Raw genomic sequence first — 19,277 nt, 5'->3', positions numbered from 1 at the left:
TGCGTCGGTCTAACCATGTAGCCCAACCTAGATTTCATCCCGGCATTGTAAGAGACCACAGACGCTTGCTCAGGAAACGGCACAAACGATTACACGTGTGCACGCACAAACACGCATGCACACACACGCACACATACGTGCAGACAGACGGAGAGGTATGGAGAGATATGCGTGGCTGTGTAGAGGATGGGGACTGAATGCTAATTTCATGTTTTGCTGTAATCCTCTGATATTGACACTCCTGGGAGCTGCTCCACTAAATACAAAATAATCTATTGCTGTATGGATCCCATTCCAAATGCATGGCCAACATGCTTGCATCCTTAATGTTTAATTTGGAATTTTCCTCACTCCCTTCCCCCCTGAAGACAACTTCAAAGAGGCGCTAGCCACTCTTGATATGTTGCATCAATATTGTAATGTGGCAGGAATAGGAGAGCCTCTGGCTGGATGAGATAGGGGCATGTTGCTCGCTTTGCCTTGCCGAGATGGTGTAAGAGATGACTGGCAATGCACACACACTCGCTCTGTCTACCTTGGAGGTGAAATGCAGTTAGAAGAACTTGGACTTTGGTCCAGATGCACAAGAATATAGCCAGCGTGCTTGCAGTTTTAGTTCTCGCTTTGTCGGGACGGAAAATGGGGAACTGGATGGGATGTTTTATGTCGTATGTTGACGTTTGAAAACGAGCGTCATCATTTCCCGTAAAAACAGGAAGAGCACATCTGTTATCAAGGGTTATTATTTAAGACTTGTTACACCGTGTTTGTTTTATGACTGTACAGAGATTATTGTGGTTCCACTATGCTGTAGCGCCAGACGCCATGGACACACACCAGGCGTTTCTACAGTATAATGCAGTAAATTTGTGAATAATTTAACAAGTCTTTATATGGGTTTTATTTATTTATTTGTTCTTTCAAGTCTCTGGGGGTGCGTGCAGGGAAATGCAGAAACTCCCTTCCCAAGGGGTTGAAAGGGCTTGAATTTAAAGATTCCTTTATTTTCTTCTTCTCCCTCTCATTTATTTATTTATTTATTCTGCCTAATTAAAAGAAACACCACCCAGCCGGCTTTTCTGCCTGTAAGTCCGTCACTGTCTGTGCCTCCTAGCGAAGCTCTAATAGCAACAGTTAACCCTTATGTCTGAATGCCGAGACAAATGTTTGACTCACAGGTAGGGCAGCTGTAGCTCACCTTCACGCGCCCTCGTCCACTTTCCCCTTCTTAATAACGTGGAAAACATGGTAGCTGTAATGAGGTTTTTCTGCATTTTGCCGTTGCCTAAATCATTACGAGATGTCTCTTCATCTTTGGTTGATTGCACTGTGAATAATTCCTCCCTCTGAGGAAAATGTTAATTGACCCCAAAGCCTTGAAAATATCAACTTACATGTTTGCCCTCTGAAGAATGTAGGCCAGCCCTGGGTTTACTTTTTTAACGACTCAGCTGTGGTGTGTATCCGATTGGAGGCTTTGAGAGAAACTAAGAATTGTTAACTTGATATTCACCAGTTATTGTACTACTTGAGACACTGCTTGCTAGATGGCCTATGGAAATATCAATTATTCTCTATGCTAAAGGAAGTAATTTGAAAGGTCCTGATCTCACTTTCTCTTGACAATTTAGATTTTATCAGGGGTCACATGAAAAATTAAAAAATAAAATTCAGAACTTGTGGGGCCTTAGGGTAAAAATCTCATTTTTAACAACTGTAAGCTGTGTTGCTTTTGGCTTCGGGGTGGAACACCATTGAAAAATAAATTAAAGGGGACGAACGTGGAGATAAATAATGCACCCTGGGTCTGGAATTGCAAGCCGCAGACCCAGAGCCAGCCCCAGCTATTCTCCTCTTGATTAGCCTGGCTCAGACCTGAGAAGAAAGCCAATACTGCAGAGCTCACACCGCTGAGATGCTGGGACCAAGGAGCCCTCACCTCTGGCAGCAGCTCACTGACTCGCTACCTGAGGCTGAGGAAGTCCAGCGTTTCACCACCACCAGCTCCTCTCACAGAGGAGGAGACTCCGAGAGTGGAAAGCAGAACCTTTCTCGCTAACAAAAAGCCCACACACGGCTCGAACACACAGTGTAAACTCTGCACTCCCATGCTGACTTGGGTTAGCAAGACAGACTGCATCCGCTCAAGCCAGCAGAGCAGATGAAAACCATGTGTCTAGCTGGACCCAGCAGTATATCATTTCAGAGTCAACATCGCCGTATGCACATGTGTAATAGTTAGATTGGAAAGGATGCGATGTTAAGACAAATTGTGCCCATCGGTCATGTTTGTCCAAAGCCCTCGCTGCTTGATAGAAAGCGAAATCTAGCAAGGTCCACTTTTTAGGACTGCTCAAAAAACGAAAAGTGTTCAAGCACATCTGAAAATTCTTGGACAACTGCCTCATTTCACCCTCTGAAAATCCCCCAATCATCGTTATTTGCAAATACAGCTTTGAAAGTGAAAAGGTTCATATACTATGTGGTGAAATTATTTAACTCCTTCAACAATGCAATACAAAAAGCCAAAATCAGAATTATTGCAGTGTTGCCCCCCCCCCAACCCCAACAAGTTTTTTTGTATTATCAGTTGCAAAGAAAACTCAAATTTCTGTGACATGTCCTTACAAAGAAGTCCACCAAACTTGTCAGCAATGCAAGGATTATTGCCTGTGTAATACGTGTTGCACACTGAACCCAAGGATCTTCTCTCTGTTTGCAGGGCTCCTACTGGGCCATCGACACCAACCCAAAAGAAGATGCCCTGCCCACTCGGCCGAAGAAGAGGCCGCGGTCTGGGGAGCGGGTGAGTCGGGGGGAAGAACACAGCGACACCCCATTTCTCCCTTTTAAAACGCTCTTTCTTCTCTGATGTCTTCCTCCGTTTCTGTCGCTTTATTCTCCTACATTTTCTCTTTTGTCTGTCTCGGCTCTATTCTTTTTGTCCTCCTTTCTCTTTCCTTCCTCTCCTTCACATATTGTCTCTCATATGCCTTTTCTTTTTTACACACAAACACACACACGCAAGCCTGGAAGGAGTTGCTATCCAGACTTTATGTAATCGCCTCTTCATGTAGCCCCACTAGTTTGTCATGAAGCAGCCTCCTTATTAATAAACTGTGCCCCAGGCGGCCATTACATACATCGCATTCTGCAGACATTTTTTTTAACCAACATCAATTAATGCAGAGCCGTGTGTGCTGGTAATTCTGAGCGGTAGCTTTTTGTTTTTAATTATGGATGAGTCTCATCCAGCGTTACGTAGAGCGGTGCCGGTTTAGCGAGCTGCTCAGAATGACCTGGCCCTGGGGCATCCCGCTGCTTTAGTCTCCCCTCTCCTACCCCCCAACTCCCTGCTACCCCACCAAAATAGTTGACCAGAGGCTAGGAGATGGGCAGGGTCTCTCACGCACAGACACAAGCGGCGCACACACACACACACACACACACACACACACACACACACACCGATCTCACTTTCTCTCTCTCACACACACACACACACAGATACACACACATACCCCATCATCAGTGCCACACAGAAACACACACCATGATCATCATACATAAACACAATCATTTATCATTTTTGCCATGCACACAAACACAAACGTGTACACACACACACATGTCTGTACGTATGTATGCACATACAATGACTGGAAGCTTAACCTGCTGGTCTTGTGGGCCTGTAGCCACAAAACACCATCAGCGTCATCCACTGGTGTACATGTGTATCAGTCTTGTGGGTTTGAAGTTCTGCAAAAGAGAGAGAGAGAGAGATTTCGAGGGGGGGGGGGGGGAGTACATTAATTTCATGCCTCTTGCGTCGTAATGTGTTGCCGCGCCATCAAGTCAGCCTGACACTGCTTGCCTACTGCCTTCATCAGGGCACGACTCGAAAAGTACGTACCAAGTGAAGTGAACGTGAGCCTGTCTATTCTGTATGACATGTGCACAGAACACCCCCCCCCCCGCCTCCTCCTCCTCCTCCCGTCACTGTCTGCCTACAAGGCATTCCATTAGGAGTCTCACACATTGGAATTGAGAGTTTGTGAAATCTCATTTATGTTTATCGTGAATTAAAAATGGTATTGTTGGCAGCCAATCCTCTTAGAGTAAGCAGTTTTGGGAGACAGGCATGGTGGAGTTATCTCCCCCAACCGTGTGCCCGTACTGTAAGTGGGATGGGGGTCTGCTCCCCTCAGTGTATGTATGTGTGTGTGTGTGTTTTAGAAGTGGGATAGAAAGGTTGGGGGTTTTGATGTTGACACTCCCCTCATCTTACCAAAAAAATACATTCCGAATGTGACCTAAATAAAGATGCTGCTTTGTCATTTGTAAATGGCCTTTTTTTCTCCTTCCACTTTTTATTTGAATCCCGCTGATGGATATGTACCCCTTTCTCTGTCAGCGCATAGGGAGCTGGCCTTGTCACACACATAACATGACCGGTCTGTCTGTGGATCTTTTCACTCCGCCTGCAGTGGATTTCCATGTGTTTGATAATTGGATAATTTATGATTATTCTTTTTCTCTCTTTTTTTTTTGTGTGTTTTTTTTTTTTTTTTTTTTTTGTCTGCCTCACAACCAACCCGCTCCCACCCCCAACCCCCTCCACAGGCTTCCACGCCGTACACCCTGGAATCGGAGTCTTTGGGGATGGAGTGTATGATCTCTGGAAGTGCCTCTCCAACGCTGGCAATCAACACTGTGACTAACAAGGTACTACAGCCTGCCATCCAGCCTCCAGCTCCAGCACACACCTGGCAGCACAACTGCACCCTGACCCCACCCACTTCTCCAACCACCTACAGCGTTATTCCCAACAGACAGAGTAGCTCTCTAGTGGTGTGTGTGTGTGTGTGTGTGTGTGTGTGTGTGTGTGTGTGTGTGTGTGAACACGGACTGAAATTCTGGGCTGAAAGTATTTCTGCAGTGCTATCTACATTAAAATACACAACCATCTGCAGTGCAGCATTATCTAAGGCTGCATTCACACAGAATCAGGCAATGCGGCGCCTTGTCGCAGCAGGGTGCGACGGTGTGGGCGTGTCACTACATGGCCCGTTGCGATCCGGGATCGCCGCATTGGGCCGTCGCGGTGATCGTGGCCCACTCGGGTGTCTCCGGTCTGATCGCCGGCTTTCGCAATCGGCCACCACAGCGTGACGCCGGGCTGCGTTCCGGCTGGATCTGCTTCTGGTTCTGAATCTGGTTTAACTTTCTTGCCAGACGTCGCTGCGGTTATTCGCCGAGCCCCCTGCAGCACTCAACTGCCGCAGCGTAAACGCACTACGCTCATTCAAAATGAATGGGAGGACTTTTGATGCATCGCCTGATTCCGTCTGAATGCAGCCTAAGCTACAGACCCCCCCCCCCACCCAACCCCCCCTCTCCTTCAAATATAGGCAGCACGCTCTCACTATGTTCAATTTAGCAACATGATCCCCGACGGACACTTGGCCTTCTGTAACCTGATAGACCTTTTCACAAACCGCCAAGGACACAGAAAGGCAACGCGGTACGCTCATACACTACAAAGGCCTTCTCTGCTATTACCGGCAGTTGTAGCAGATGCCCGGAGTCTTGTAGCTCCCCTTCAGCCGTGTGACCACATTACACAGCCACACTGCGGGCTACCAACCCTCGCTGATGGTTTGGTCTGCTGTCAATAGCTTTTCATTTAATGTGTAAAAGCTTTGAAACACTTGCACATCACAGAGCAAAGCTACAGGGACCGGTAGCTGTTAGCTGTGAGTTCGCTGCTCGCTCTGAAATTTAAATAAGCTTTTTAACCTTAAGCCCTCATCCTCTGGGCCCAGTGGGGCAGCTCTCTGGAGTACTTTTAAAAAGCCTACAAGAGTTGCTTATTCATTTGCCGCAAGCATTAGGAAAAAAAAAACTACACTTACTATGAGCAGAGGTGTTCATGGGGAGATGAGTTTGGATGCTCATGTGTTTGGTATCGAGGGGGTGAAGCATGTGAAGCAAAAAAAGTGATTTTTTTTTTCTTCTTTTTAATTCGCGGAAGTGGTGTTTGCGCACTTGCGTGTATGTACCTGCGAGAGTGTTCGTGTCCCCGAGTGTCTCGGTGCGAGCGTTTTCAGTTTGACAGCTGCGGAGGAGCATCGTATGCCACCAGCATATCTAACAACCGCGTCACAGGGCGTCCGGGTAGTGTAGCGGTCTATTCCGTTGCCTACCAACATGGGATCACAAGGTCGAATCCCCGTGTTGCCTCCAGCTTGGTCGGGCGTCCCTACAGAAACAATTGGCCGTGTCTGCGGGTGGGAAGTCGGATGTGGGTATTTGTCCTGGTCGCTGCTCTAGTGCCTCCTCTGGTCGGTCGGATTGGCAGAGATGGGGTGGAGCAGTGACTGGGATGGCGCAAAAAGAGCGGGGTAAATGGCCAGATACAAAAAGGGGGGAAAGGGGGGGGGGACAACAACCGCGTCACAGACTCGGACGAAACTTAGACTCGGACACCTCCTGTCAAATGATTCTCGTCAGCTAATGTTTCACGAGCATAAAAAAACCCATGTATACAGCCTCTAAACTTGTTTGAATAATGGTTGCGAAGAGGTGTACGCGTGTGCGCTTCTGAGCCGCGTGCGCTCACTTTTGTTGTGCTGTCGACCGTGGCAGAATCTGTTGCTGTGGCAAAGTTAACACCGAAGGGGAATAGCAGCAGATCTGAGCCCCGGCTCCTCGGAGAGAGCTTGTTTCTCAGTCTCCCACTGTAAACACACGACAGGCCACGCCTCTTTCGGTGTGGCGTGCCAAGCCACAGGAATTCCCTCTCTGTTTTTCTCTCTCTATTTTTCTAGTCGTCCTTCCCCCACCCCCTCTTTTCCCGCCTTCCGAGATAAACCAATGGGAAACGGCGGTAGGAGGACTACCGATGTAGCAAGATTTATTTTTATTTTTTTCCCCTGATGTTGGACATTCCTCTTCCCTGTCTTGTCAGTGTGTCTCTCTTAAATGGACTCACGTTAGCTTCGAAACCTGTTTCTCTTGAGGCAGCCCATTAACAGTGACACTGGAGTATGATGATGAAGAGAACGTGGGATTTTTGGGGGGGGGTGTTTGCTAAGGATCAAGTTTGGCCTTTGTGCGTCTCATCCCCCCTCCCTCTCTCCCTGCCTCTTTTTCGGTCTCCCATCCTCTGTCTGTTGAATCCTGCGAGCAGGGATTCTGCTGAACACTGGCTGGTATTGTTGGAGACACCTGGACCAATCTCGCTTTTGTTTCCTAATCCGTGTCTCATGCTCCAGATTAAGCCGCCATGTAAAAGACACCTCTGGCTTTTTAGTTAATTCACTGCTAAGAATAGAACACGGTCTCGCTCATCTGTTAGCGAACACCATACACAGTATTTACTGTGGAGGAGCTCCTGCCTGTGTGAGCATGCTTGCCTTTGTGTGTGTGTGTGTGTGTGTGAGACAGACAGCCACACGCACATGTGCATGAGGCTGTCTGTAACGGTCTGCATGTATGTATATGCCTGCAGTAGTTGCTTGTATAGTGCATGCTTGCAGAGAGGTGGATGTAGACATGGGTGTGTGCAAGTGTCTTATGTTTGTGCTTGCCTAGCCATGTATGTGGGTGAGATGCGACCGGGTGTTAATCTGCCACGATTCTTGCTCGAGTGGGTGTCTTCACTCCAGGGACTGTAGGGTCTGTGTAAAACCGCAGAGCAGTGAGGTTTTGAAATCATCACACTTTATGGATATGGAGAGTAAAAATAGATTGGTGGTGAGAGGCTTAAGGCTAAAAACCTCTTTTATGACTTCATTACACATAACATTTATATTTCTGTGGCATGCTGTTTTTGATTAGCATTGTAAGGCGGATTTTCAGACATGCCTAAGCCCTCAGTCTATGCTGCTCATTGAGTTTCCCCTTCACGCTAATGAACACTGGAGCCAAGCCCACACAGAGTGGAGAAAGGCTGGAGTCGACTAATGAGCCTCTCTTACTACCCCCCCCCTTTTTTTTTTACTTTGTTCCCTGGATTCAGCATCCTCTGTTCTCCTCTTCTTTGTTATTATTTATTTATTTATATTAAGGAAGAAATCATCTCATTCTGCATCCGACCCAAGCAGGAGCTGAGCTTAATGTGTGTGTGCATGTGCGTCTATCTGTTCGTCTGTCCGGGTGTTGATCCAGTCAGTTAGTCAGGCAGCCATTAAGTCAAAGCCTGTCAGGCCTGCCTGGGTTCTACGCCTCCCCACGGCCTCGGCGGCAGCTGCTGGTAGCTCAAACAGAAAGCAGAGGCTGCAGTCCGTTGCTCTTGCTGCCCCAAGAAGGCAAGGTGCAAGCTGCACCCATCCTGCTTGCCTTGAAGGTTAGCGTAACTGCTGTCTCATTGTGCTGAGTACAGAGCCCGCCCTGTTCTACCAGCACTGATGGGCAGCATGCTACATGACTGCACTCAAGTCGCAAAGGGACAAAAGCACACAGGCACACACATACATATTTACACATACATACATGCACGTAAGCATCAGCCTCGAGGTCGTCGCTGGTATTGCTGCTGTCCGTACACATTTAGACCCACGAGGGATAAACGAAGCAAACAGGCTATTCTCTGTGGGTATCATTATATTAATTATCCAGATTGTTCCTCCCAGTGTTGTCTTCATTGCAAAATTCCACACTTTATTCAGGGAGAGCGAGAGGGCTAAACCCTTATTAGATGATAATTAAGATTGTCATGTGTAAGTGCCTCGGCTGGTTTCGTTGCTATACTGAAAGGTCAGACTCTCGGTTGTGCCGAGGACCTTCGTTAGCTGTCCCAGACCGATTTGCACTCAGCGAGCAGATGTGTCTGACACCGCTGGTAGTGTGACCTTTAGTGATAAGGATGTCTCAGAAGCTCCCGCCAACCTCCTTTACACATTCAGCAGGGGCCCTTAGTGTCTCTGGTGAGTCTTCAGCCTCACACTAGCTCTCCCATGCTCCCATACACCCGCTTTGTCGAGAGAGAGAGAGAGAGAGCGAGAGACTCTGACAAGTCAGTGCTTGCAGCAGTCACACACATGCACAGGTATTAAATTCCTGTACCAAATTGCGGTGGTTAACTATACCCCAATGTTACATTCCAAACTGCTTTTTCCCCCCTCCTCCCAACCTATTATCCCATAGGAATGCTGACATACCGTCAGCATGATAATGATTGTATGAGACACAGGGAACGCTCATTAGTGCATGCATGCGACCATGCCCGTGTGCATGTGTGTCTGAGGGGCAGAAAAAAAGGGTGTTCACTTACTTCTGTATATATTTATACATCTATGTAGTTTTATATATATATATATATATATATATATATGTGTGTGTGTGTGTGTGTGTGTGTGTGTGTGTGTGTGTGTGTGTGTGTGTGTGTGTGTGTATAAACATATAATTTTTTTGCAGGTGGCGTTATACAACACAGACCAGGAAGGGAGCGACAGTCCGAGAAGCAGCCTTAACAACAGCCTGTCTGACCAGAGCCTGGCCTCTGTCAATCTCAACAGTGTGGGCAGCGTGCACAGCTACACACCGGTAAGACTAAAGACGACTGTAAACACTGGATCATACCTCTATATGATGGGGTTCAATACATTTGCACCATTCACCGTGACATACAGAGGAAACCAGAATGCCTCATTGGCAGGGAAATCACGGCACAACTATATGCACCTTATACTAAAAAACAACTCCCATTGTTCCTGAGGGAGCTGAAAAGAGCACTCCTCCTTAGCTGCCGTTAATTGTTGGGCTGGCCTTGTTTCATCTTCAGTGTTACAGCAACACATTATCGGTAGGCACCAGTTAATCTCTAGGCACTGTTGAACCACACTCTTGGTAATACTGTGGACATGTGTTATCTTATGGACATGTGGTACCTTAGCAGGTGTTGAAGGTGAGATCCGTGTTCACCCCTGGATCTTTACTTGGATTAGTTTCAGTAGGTATTTTAAGGATTGCACTTATTTGAATACTTTTATTTTTAATATGTGTGCACTGACACATACACACACATCCTATATCTCCATCCATCCATCCATTATCCAAACCGCTTATCCTGCTCTCAGGGTCGCGTTGATGCTGGAGCGTGTCCCAGCAGTCATTGGGCAGCAGGTGGGGAGACACCCTAGACTGGCTGCCAGGCCATCACAGGGCATATATCTCATGTACATATAATTTTATAAATCTAATCATCACAGGGCATCCTATATCTCATGTACGTATAATTTTATAATTCTAATCATCACAGAGCATCCTATATCTCATGTACACGTAATTTTATAAATCTAATTTTTCCTAAAGGGTGAACAATAATGCTGTTGATGGTATTTACCTGCAGTTGTACCTGTGGGGAGAGTTTGTGGAAGGCCATGGCAGCCAGATCATTATAAAGGAAACGGTACACTAGACTACTAAACTCCGTACAGTAGCTTGAGACTCAAAAGGCCAGCATCCCTGGATGCAATGGTGTACTGTAGCCTGTGTTTCATCTGATCAAAAAGCCCCTGGGGGGGTCTGTTCAGAGGATCCAACCGTAGACGGCAACAGATCAGGGTTCATAGCAGGCCTGCGTTAAGAGTACAACATCAGGAGGGAGGGGGTAGAGGTTGAGGGAAACAGAAAAGATTTGCACGCTCCTGGAAGCCAGACAAAGAGAAGCATAGCCTCTGATGTCCTCCCACCAGAGATGCCCCCTCTTTGGTGTGGTCCTCCTGCATCCTAGAGTGCTCCCTGCTTCAGGCGCCCGGCATCGATTGGCTCAACCTGATGGATGTGCTTACTCTTTCTCTCTCTCTCCTAGCAGAGGCAGCAGCACACAGCAGACGCTCAGGCTTTAGCATTACCTCTTCACTCCACAAGGCCAGACTGTGAGCTCTGCATATAGAACTTAGACAGCTTGCCCACATCTAGGACTACAGAGATGTTAAGATCAAAAACAGCACATGCCCTCTCTTGCCATGCTAGACTGTGGAAAGGTGGACACAGGTCAAGTCTGAGGCGGTGAAACAATGATGATCGTCCATGTCATTAGCATTGGTGACTCTAATAGAGAAAGAAAACCTTTCTTGCTTTCTCACACAGAACGCCAATGCATGATACTGACCACCCACACAAATGCATGGGTAAAATGGACACTTATTTGTACAAGGCATTGCTATTGATTTTGTTTTAAATACATTTTGCTCAGCCACCTGAGTATTGGCTTTCTGTCCATTTGAGTTGCTCACTTAATGCCCTGAGAGCAATGGAATCCGGCCCTGACCCAGATCTTCCAAGTCTGCCTAATGTTCCTCAGAGGGTGACGGGCACCTCTCTGGACACTGACAGATGACCGGAAGGCACTTTAGAAGTACAGCAAAAACTGCAGTAGTTGACATGCAAACACTGCTGAGATTAGACTGAACAATCCCAAAGCATTAAACGTGTGAGAGGTTTCTGTGTTGTTGTTTTTCTCCAGCACTGTATCCTGATAATCCATGCACGGTGCCCTTGACAAGTATGTATGAACATGTCTCTCACCTTGAATGGAGACTGTGTGTCACTGTCATAGCGTCGAATGACTGAGGATTTCATTTCCCTTAGATTGTGTTATAGAGATAGCGCACCGTAGCCAACTCATTAAATTAGCAACAGCATGTGGAGATGTTGTAGTCTGTGCTGTAGTCAGCATTTGAATTCTCGTCAAGACGCTGCTGTTGAAAATCACTAATGCTTTTTTTTTCCTGTTGGCACATCTGTAACTCTCTCTCCTCCTCTGTCCCCAGGTAACCAGTCACCCAGAACCCGTCTCACAGTCTATGAACCTCCAGCAGCCCCCCCAGCCCCAGTACAACATGCCAGAGAGGGACAAGCAGCTTCTGTTCTCTGACTTTGAAGATCTCAGTGCCTCCTTCCGCAGCCTTTACAAGTCTGTCTTTGAGCAGTCCTTCAGCCAGCAGGGTAAGTGGCTTCATAGGGGTATAAAGAGGTAACACATAAGAGAGCCTTAACTCCATGTACTCAGGGAGCATAGTTGAACAAGATGATTCTCACAATGACTCCACCTAATGTGGGTTTGTTCCTAACTGCATAGCCCATTGAGAGTCTTTAGGCACTAATTTACCGAGTTTACTGAGGCAAGGGAGAAGGTATTCAATGGACAGGCTGGCCTGTGTGGCCTCGTTTTATATTCAGAAAAATAAAACGGTCTTGAGAGATAAGGTCTTCAGTATTTCAGTAGATAACAGAATGAAAATATAAGGTCTTACATTCATTATGTGGTTAATTCAGAGGTAACATGCAGTCCTTCCCACTTGCATATATTGTTGTGTCCATGCAATCTGCATAAGGCCTTACTTAGAGTGTTTTGTGTGTAAGAAGTAGTGCAGTATGCTTCATAGGAAGAGTAGAGAAGATTGAAGGTCCATATCGGACCTCGGTTAATCTGTTGGATTGAGGTTCATTTGTCGTAATGCCAGTCCATCCATATGACATATTGGGTAGAGCTAAAATGAGCATGGCTTTTTCCACAAACCCTGACAGTCTCGTAAAACTGACACGCGTTTTTGTTGGTAATTTGTCTGACTGATGAAGAAAGAGCGCCCGTCGAGATGGTTATGTGCAGAATAGAGCTTTCCTTGTATAACCTACTTTCACAAATCAAATGCATTTCATGCTTATAATTTCAAAGTGTTCCTCTCCCTTAATCTATCATCATTGTTTCATTAGTTGAAAGTTGTTACCTTTTTTTATGCGCATAAAAGTGAAATCTCTTAGTCAGACAAGCCCTAGCAATTAAAAAGCGTAAATAATCGAGCGGGAGGATTTCACACTCTGCCGCTGTAGACAGTGAGCTAATTCGCTGGCTTTGATAATAGGTAATGAGCTCACATTATTATTCTGGGGCCGCGTTAATTGCTTTCTGTATTTTCCCGGTTGGACAATGGGCTTTCAGTGCTGATAAGAGATGCACCTTTGTCACCCCTGCAGCGAGTGCTACGTGCCGATTGCTGAGGTACAAGGCAAAAGCCAGCTCTGAAAGCACTCAAGTGAAATAAGTTTACTGTGCCAGAGCCGTGGAGGACAGGGCCTCTCAAGACCACTTGCGAGCAGACGATGGCTGTGAGGTGTGGAGATGGCCGTGTTCCAGTTGTGCCTGTTTCGAAAACGTGTTGCCCAAACAATAGAATTTCCCGAGGCGATGGCGACCCGGTAGCCGAATAGTTAAGGCGCATGCCACATAACCACAGCATCCCTCGTTCGTTTCCGGCCCGTGACCTGTCGTACCCGTCTCTCTCTCTCTCCCCTTGTTTATTGTCTGCCACTTCATCATCTTCTATCCAATAAAGGCAAAAAATGCTAAAAAAATAAATTTAAAAAAAATAAAAAATTAAAGGCAATGCAGAAAGTCTCGTGACTGTGGAGGAAAGTAGAGGCGAGGCGTTGACAGCTGAGACTCATGAACCTTAGTAATAAGTGATGCTGAGTCATTCCCTATACTACAACAAAATGGCAGCTGGCCTGTCTCAAGTACAGTGCTACCTAAACAAGAGAAGCCCAGATCCTTGTTAGATGTTTATATTATTGTAAATGACTCTTTTTTTTTCCACTTTAGCCTCTGACTCCTTATGGTTGTTTTAGATAATGATGCACAGTACTTGAGCTTAGCTCATTCTTACCATGTCCCTGAAAGCCTATGTTTGGATCAGTAAAACCAGAATCTCTCATTTCTGACTCTGAATTTTTGTGTGGGTGTGTGGGTTTTTTTTTTTCTCCAGGTCTGATGGGCATGCCTTCGGATACCTCCCAGCAGACCCACACCTCTTGCTCCTATCAGCACTCCCCAAGTGGTACCATCAGCACTCAGAACAGCCTGTCAAACAGCCACCCCAACAACCACCCCAACAGCCACTCTGGTGGCAGTGGCCAGGTGCCCCTGTCTCACCCGGCCCAGGCCCACCCCGGCCATGGCTCCCCTCACACGCAGCACCTCACGCAGCACGGCGGCCCACACAATCAACACAGCCAACACAGCCAGCACCAACACCAACAGCACCCCCAGCAACCCACACACCCCCAGCATGGGCAGCACCCATCCCACGGCCAGCACCCACAGCAGCACACGCCACACCCCTCCCAACATACGCAGCACAGCCAGCACCCCTCCCAACATGGCCAGCAGCACCAGAGTCTCTCCCACCAGCCCCATCCTGCCCAGCAACAGATGGCCTGCAACACGGGTAAGAGCTTCTCTCTCTCTCTCTCTCTCTCTCTCTCTCTCTCTCTCTCTCTCTCTCTCTCTCTCTCTCTCTCTCTCTCTCTCTCTCTCTCTCTCTCTCTCTCTCTCTCTCTCTCTCTCTCTCTCTCTCTCTCTCTCTCTCTCTCTCTCTCTCTCTCTCTCTCTCTCTCTCTCTCTCTCTCTCTCTCTCTCTCTCTCTCTCTCTCTCTCTCTCTCTCTCTCTCTCTCCTTCCCCCTCTCTCCCCTTTGAACCAGTATTGCCTGTATTGTTTTTCTCTCACACATATGCGCGCATGAACACACACACACACACTCAGACACAAAGCGAACTCTCTGAGTCGCTGGGTCGAGGTTTCTGTTTATTTGCTATGCATCAAGTAGCTAGGTCTGCTATCCTGGTGCTGAAGAGTAAATTTTCCTCTGATTCATGTTACGTGCTGTAATGAGAACAAAGCCATGCTGCATCCAGCAACGTTCCTGGCTCTGGGGCACAGCAGCCAACGCAGAGTAAACTGGCTCCTCCCGGTGGCCAAAACACAACAATGTTTGTGGCTTTACAACCATGTCTACTTTTTTTTATTTCAGTGTTTTCTTGAAATCAGAGTCAAGTTTATTGGCCTTGTAGGTTTGCACATACATGGAATTTGACTCCGGTTTTGTGGCTCTCTCAGTGTAGTGAAATGCATTTAGTGATGGTCAAACCCCACTGCTAAAAAAGTCAAATATTATGAGTAGTTAACGTCTGCCCTCACTGCTTGGCTCCAAAAAAGGGAAACCCAAACCAAAGCCAACGGCCATCAGAAATTATCCTTGATCCCTGGGCAAACCTGGATCTGAGAACCTAAATTGCCTGCATTTCCATGTATAAAAAAGTCACACAGAAAAACAAAACATTAGTTTCACTAAATGTATTGACATATTCATGACTTGGCTGTTCTAAAGGATCCTATGCTATGTGTGCGCCTGCAGGTTTACCCTCTGACTGGTACCCCAATCTGGATGCACTGAAAGAAAGCTGTCGCATTGCCAGCAGCTATAACTGGGCTGATGTCGATCTATCACCTTATCAAGGTGCGGTTTAGACAGTTGATCTGGATTTCATTATATCTCTAATCATACACAAACACCATACACTTTATTTGGCTCAAGATAAAAAAAATTTGTTTCATCACTCAACGTCTAAACACATGGTCAGAACCAGTATATCTACATTTATAGCTTGGAGTCACTATGCAATGTATTTTTTTATTTTATGCATGCTCAATAATCCAAGTAAGGAAATCACAGAAAGTTGAATCGGTTCATCTGACACGTTTATTTAGAGAAATGTTTCATCGCTCATCTAAGTGACCTCTTCAGTCCCAACTGACTGCAGGTATCCCCACCCTTATAAACAATAATGACCGTAAACAACGATCGGTTTCATATGCAAATTACCATGACCATTAACCAGACTTACAATGGCCATGTGTACTATTCACAGAGGATTGGGGAATAGTTGCAAAAGCCATCTTGTCAGGCAAGGACTCCATAGTCTACACCCATATACAGGCCAGTGGCCACTCTTTCAAGGATGAGGATGTGCATATCCTTGATAGGGAGGAACGCTGGTTTGAATGGGGAGTCAAAGAGGCCATCTATATGAAGAGGGAACGACCATCCCTGAACCGGGGGGGGGGGGGGGGGGCTAAGAGTACATTTGCTGCCATCTTGCAATGCTGTGATTGCAACCATTCCTAAATCCTCTGTGAATAGTACACATGGCCATTGAAACTCTAGTTAATGGTCACAGCAATGGATACCTGCAGTCAGCTGAGACTGAAGAGGTCACTTAGATGAGTGATGAAGCGTTTCTCTCAATTGACGTGTCCAGATGAGCTGCTTCAACTTTCTGTGAATATGCAAAGTAAACACAACTTTTGCAAGGGTGCTGGGTGAGTACACTGTAGAGCCGGTTAAAGGTTTAATTAGATGATGATCTCAATTTGACAATCTGCCTTTAGAGTTTAATTACCAAAACATCAAACTCAGCAGGTCAGCTCATTCAATTACAGTTTCGGATTGCAAGATAGCATGTTCATGTTTTTTTAAGGAATCGCCCACCAAAGGTTAATGATAAAATAAATTCATATTTAAAAGAAATGTTAGTTGTGTTTGTGTGCATATTAGATTCTCATTTTCCAAATGTAAATTCTTAGCCTTTGGCTAGTTTGAAATGTTTCGTTGTTGCAAAGTATTCAGTAGCTGTAATAACTGGGTTGTGCCTTGCTGCTTGTGCCTGTGTGTATGTGTCCAAATGCACCACAGGACTGAAGGAGAGTATGAGACAAGCAGAACTGAACAACTGGTCCCTGGAACCCACCCAGATTGCAGACCTCTGCTCATCCATTAACCAGTTCTTTGCCCGAACTGGCGTAATCCAGCCACAAGGGGCAGTGCAGTCTCAAGTATGCCATGGCTCCATGCACCCCCCCAAGCCCAGCCAGCACCTCAACACAGGTCTGTCAACAATACCTAAAATTCAAAATGCTCCCTTCCCAAAATAATAAAGACCTGTGTGGAATGTTTTGTAGATGTGTGGGGTGGGAAGGTTGATCCCAACTTTTCTTCTTTGCTCATTCCGGGGGTCTGTTGGTGTCGCAATTTCCAGCCTCTCTTTTTTTCTTTTTTCTTTTTGTGGAGGTGGGGAGGTTGTAGTCACAGCTTCTATTTCTGTAAAAGCAATAGGTTTTGTTTTTGACCTGATGGTGGTTTTCACTGTCTGTACTTTTCGGCGAAAACCACAGAATGTATTTACAGATGAGAAGTGTACCAGATATATCACATTAGACACATACTTAGGTCTTATTTCAATGTAAAGCATTTTTTTTCTTGAAATATTTGCATATTTACACTTACTGGCCATGACAAGATTTTTGACACGTTTTCTAATAATTTGGTTTTCTCCACAGGAAATATCTACATGGACTCCAGACAGAGTATGTCCATGATGGCTCCGCCAGGATACCCTCACATCCCCCCTATGAGCAGCGCAGGACCCACAATGACAGGTGACCAAGACTGCTGCACTACATGAAGTCACGGGCAGACGCTTAGACATGCAGCCTTTCACAAAACCTTTCTGGCAAATCACAAGGGTTATGGCAAATCCACCTGAAAAGCATTTCTCCTAAAATGACACAGCCGTATTGTGGTTCTCCCTCCCTGCTTTTCTACCTCCAGGACACCATGCGCAGATGAACCAGCAGCACATGATCCCCACCAGAAACTTCCAGATGCACCGCATGCCAGCTGATGACATCCAGGATGACTTTGACTGGGACTCCATTGTCTAGCGCTGGACCTCCCTTCCACAGAGAGGAGGGAGAAGGAGGAGGGGAGGGACGGAGGAGGTGGAAGCCGGAGGGTGCCAGGCTCAGCTGGACGGCCTTGGGAGAAGGAGGCCAGCAGGGGTGGGATGCAGAAAAAACACTCTTGACACATTTAGGAGCGACGGAGAGACAGACTTCAGAGTCCTGACATTTTTACAAAAGCAAAACGTTTTAAAAAAAAAAATTTCTTTGAAGACAATCATATTTAGTTGGACATGTTTAAGTAATTGCTTATTTACTTGTCAAGAGACAAGTAGCACACGTTCATGTCTAAGACACGTGCTCCTCGACTCCTCAGCCAGTCCCCTCCCCATCCCCCAGCCAGCAGCCTTCCAAAGTTGCCCCTCTCCACCCCTTCCCTGCTCCGTAACCGTTGTGTGATTTGAGCGACTTGTTCGGCTTGTAACCTTTCTCGTGCTGACGTTGGCCTCAGCTGCCTCTTGAATGAGTTTCTCTGTTGTTGTTTTTATTTTATTTTTTTTCAATTTTGTTTTTATTTTATTTCTTTTTTTCTTTCTTTTTTTTTGTTTTTTGTTTTTTTGTTTTTTTTTTTGTTTTGTTTTTTGTGAATGCAGGGTGCCTCTCCTGCGTGGGCCGAGTAATGTGATGGTGCTTGTTGGTCCCTTTTTGGGTGGAGTTCAGGCCCCACGGGCAGGGTTGGGTGGGGTGGGGTGGGATTGGTGGCGAAGTAAGGTTTACAGTAACTGAGGTGATGAACAGGGTGTTAAATGTTTAAGCAGGCTTGATGTTTAAAAGAGACGGCAACATTGTATCCTCGGTGGGATACGTTACCCCATGGCCAATCCGTTGGTGTCAGGCTTGCTACAGCTGACTGCACGTGGGAGCACAGCTACTTCCTTTTATCTCAAGCACTCGAATATGAGCGACGTGATGCGTGTGACCGCATGGTGATGGCAGAGAGTTCAGACATTCTTCTGTTTTTGTCTTTTTTCTCATCATTGTTAGACCCAAAGTACAATGAGGCTTTACACTTTGTGCATACATGTAGGTTATTGATATTTGCTACAACAATCAAAACCTGTTGGAAAGCGGACATTACTTTGACTCTGCCATGAGGCGTTTTCAAGCCACCTGTCATGAGAGAGAAGGCGCTGGATTTTTAACAAGGCCTCGCCTTTCGGTCGTTTAGGTCATCGCATCAGTTTTGCTCTGGAAGAAATTGGCAACAGAGTCCTGTGAAACCAATGCCGTCAAGAGTTTACGTGCGAGTCACTCCGTATAGCTGTAGTAATGACACCATTAAATTATGTAACTCTCTGATGACTTGTCCGTAATTTTGAGGGTTATGGTTTCACGGTTTGCCGGCTAGACCAGGCATTGTGTAAAAAAAAAAAAAAATGAAATGCTAATATGAAGCCATTGGCGGTTTCTCTCAAACGTACCTTGGCCTGAAAACCTCTTATGTATGAGAGCGGGGAGCGGTGCTGCTCACTAATAAAAGAGATGAAATCCGGAACCTGTCCGTCTTATTGAGCGTTGATGCAGATGCACTAGTTATCAGCAAGGTCGTGAATATTGATGAGTTTCTCAGCCTGCTGTAGGTGACATTCATCTTCGTGTGCTGTCGCCGTGGTGTTTTCTTTCATCAGTTCTAAATAAAACTACCCAATGTTTCGTTGTGATGGATCTGTAAAGATTTTGCTGATACAATC

General features: G+C 46.3%; 1 protein-coding gene across 1 annotated transcript in view; it reads left to right on the top strand.

Moving 5' to 3' along the window:
* Positions 1–18,221, top strand: part of foxj3 (forkhead box J3) — an 82,362-nt gene extending 64,141 nt beyond the window's left edge. The window contains exons 4-12 of the mRNA XM_056274266.1: positions 2,723–2,806; positions 4,624–4,725; positions 9,421–9,549; positions 11,781–11,955; positions 13,773–14,234; positions 15,203–15,304; positions 16,541–16,732; positions 17,185–17,283; positions 17,456–18,221. Of these exons, the coding sequence (XP_056130241.1) occupies positions 2,723–2,806; positions 4,624–4,725; positions 9,421–9,549; positions 11,781–11,955; positions 13,773–14,234; positions 15,203–15,304; positions 16,541–16,732; positions 17,185–17,283; positions 17,456–17,568 (1,458 nt within the window). The 3' untranslated portion in view covers positions 17,569–18,221. The remainder of the gene's footprint in view (positions 1–2,722; positions 2,807–4,623; positions 4,726–9,420; positions 9,550–11,780; positions 11,956–13,772; positions 14,235–15,202; positions 15,305–16,540; positions 16,733–17,184; positions 17,284–17,455) is intronic.
* Positions 18,222–19,277: the final 1,056 nt, after the last annotated feature.

This window comes from Lampris incognitus, chromosome 2 (genome assembly GCF_029633865.1).
Source record: "Lampris incognitus isolate fLamInc1 chromosome 2, fLamInc1.hap2, whole genome shotgun sequence".
Taxonomy (NCBI): Eukaryota; Metazoa; Chordata; class Actinopteri; order Lampriformes; family Lampridae; genus Lampris; species Lampris incognitus.
Note: the sequence above shows the minus strand (reverse complement) of the source record. Positions and strands in the feature narration are given on the sequence as shown.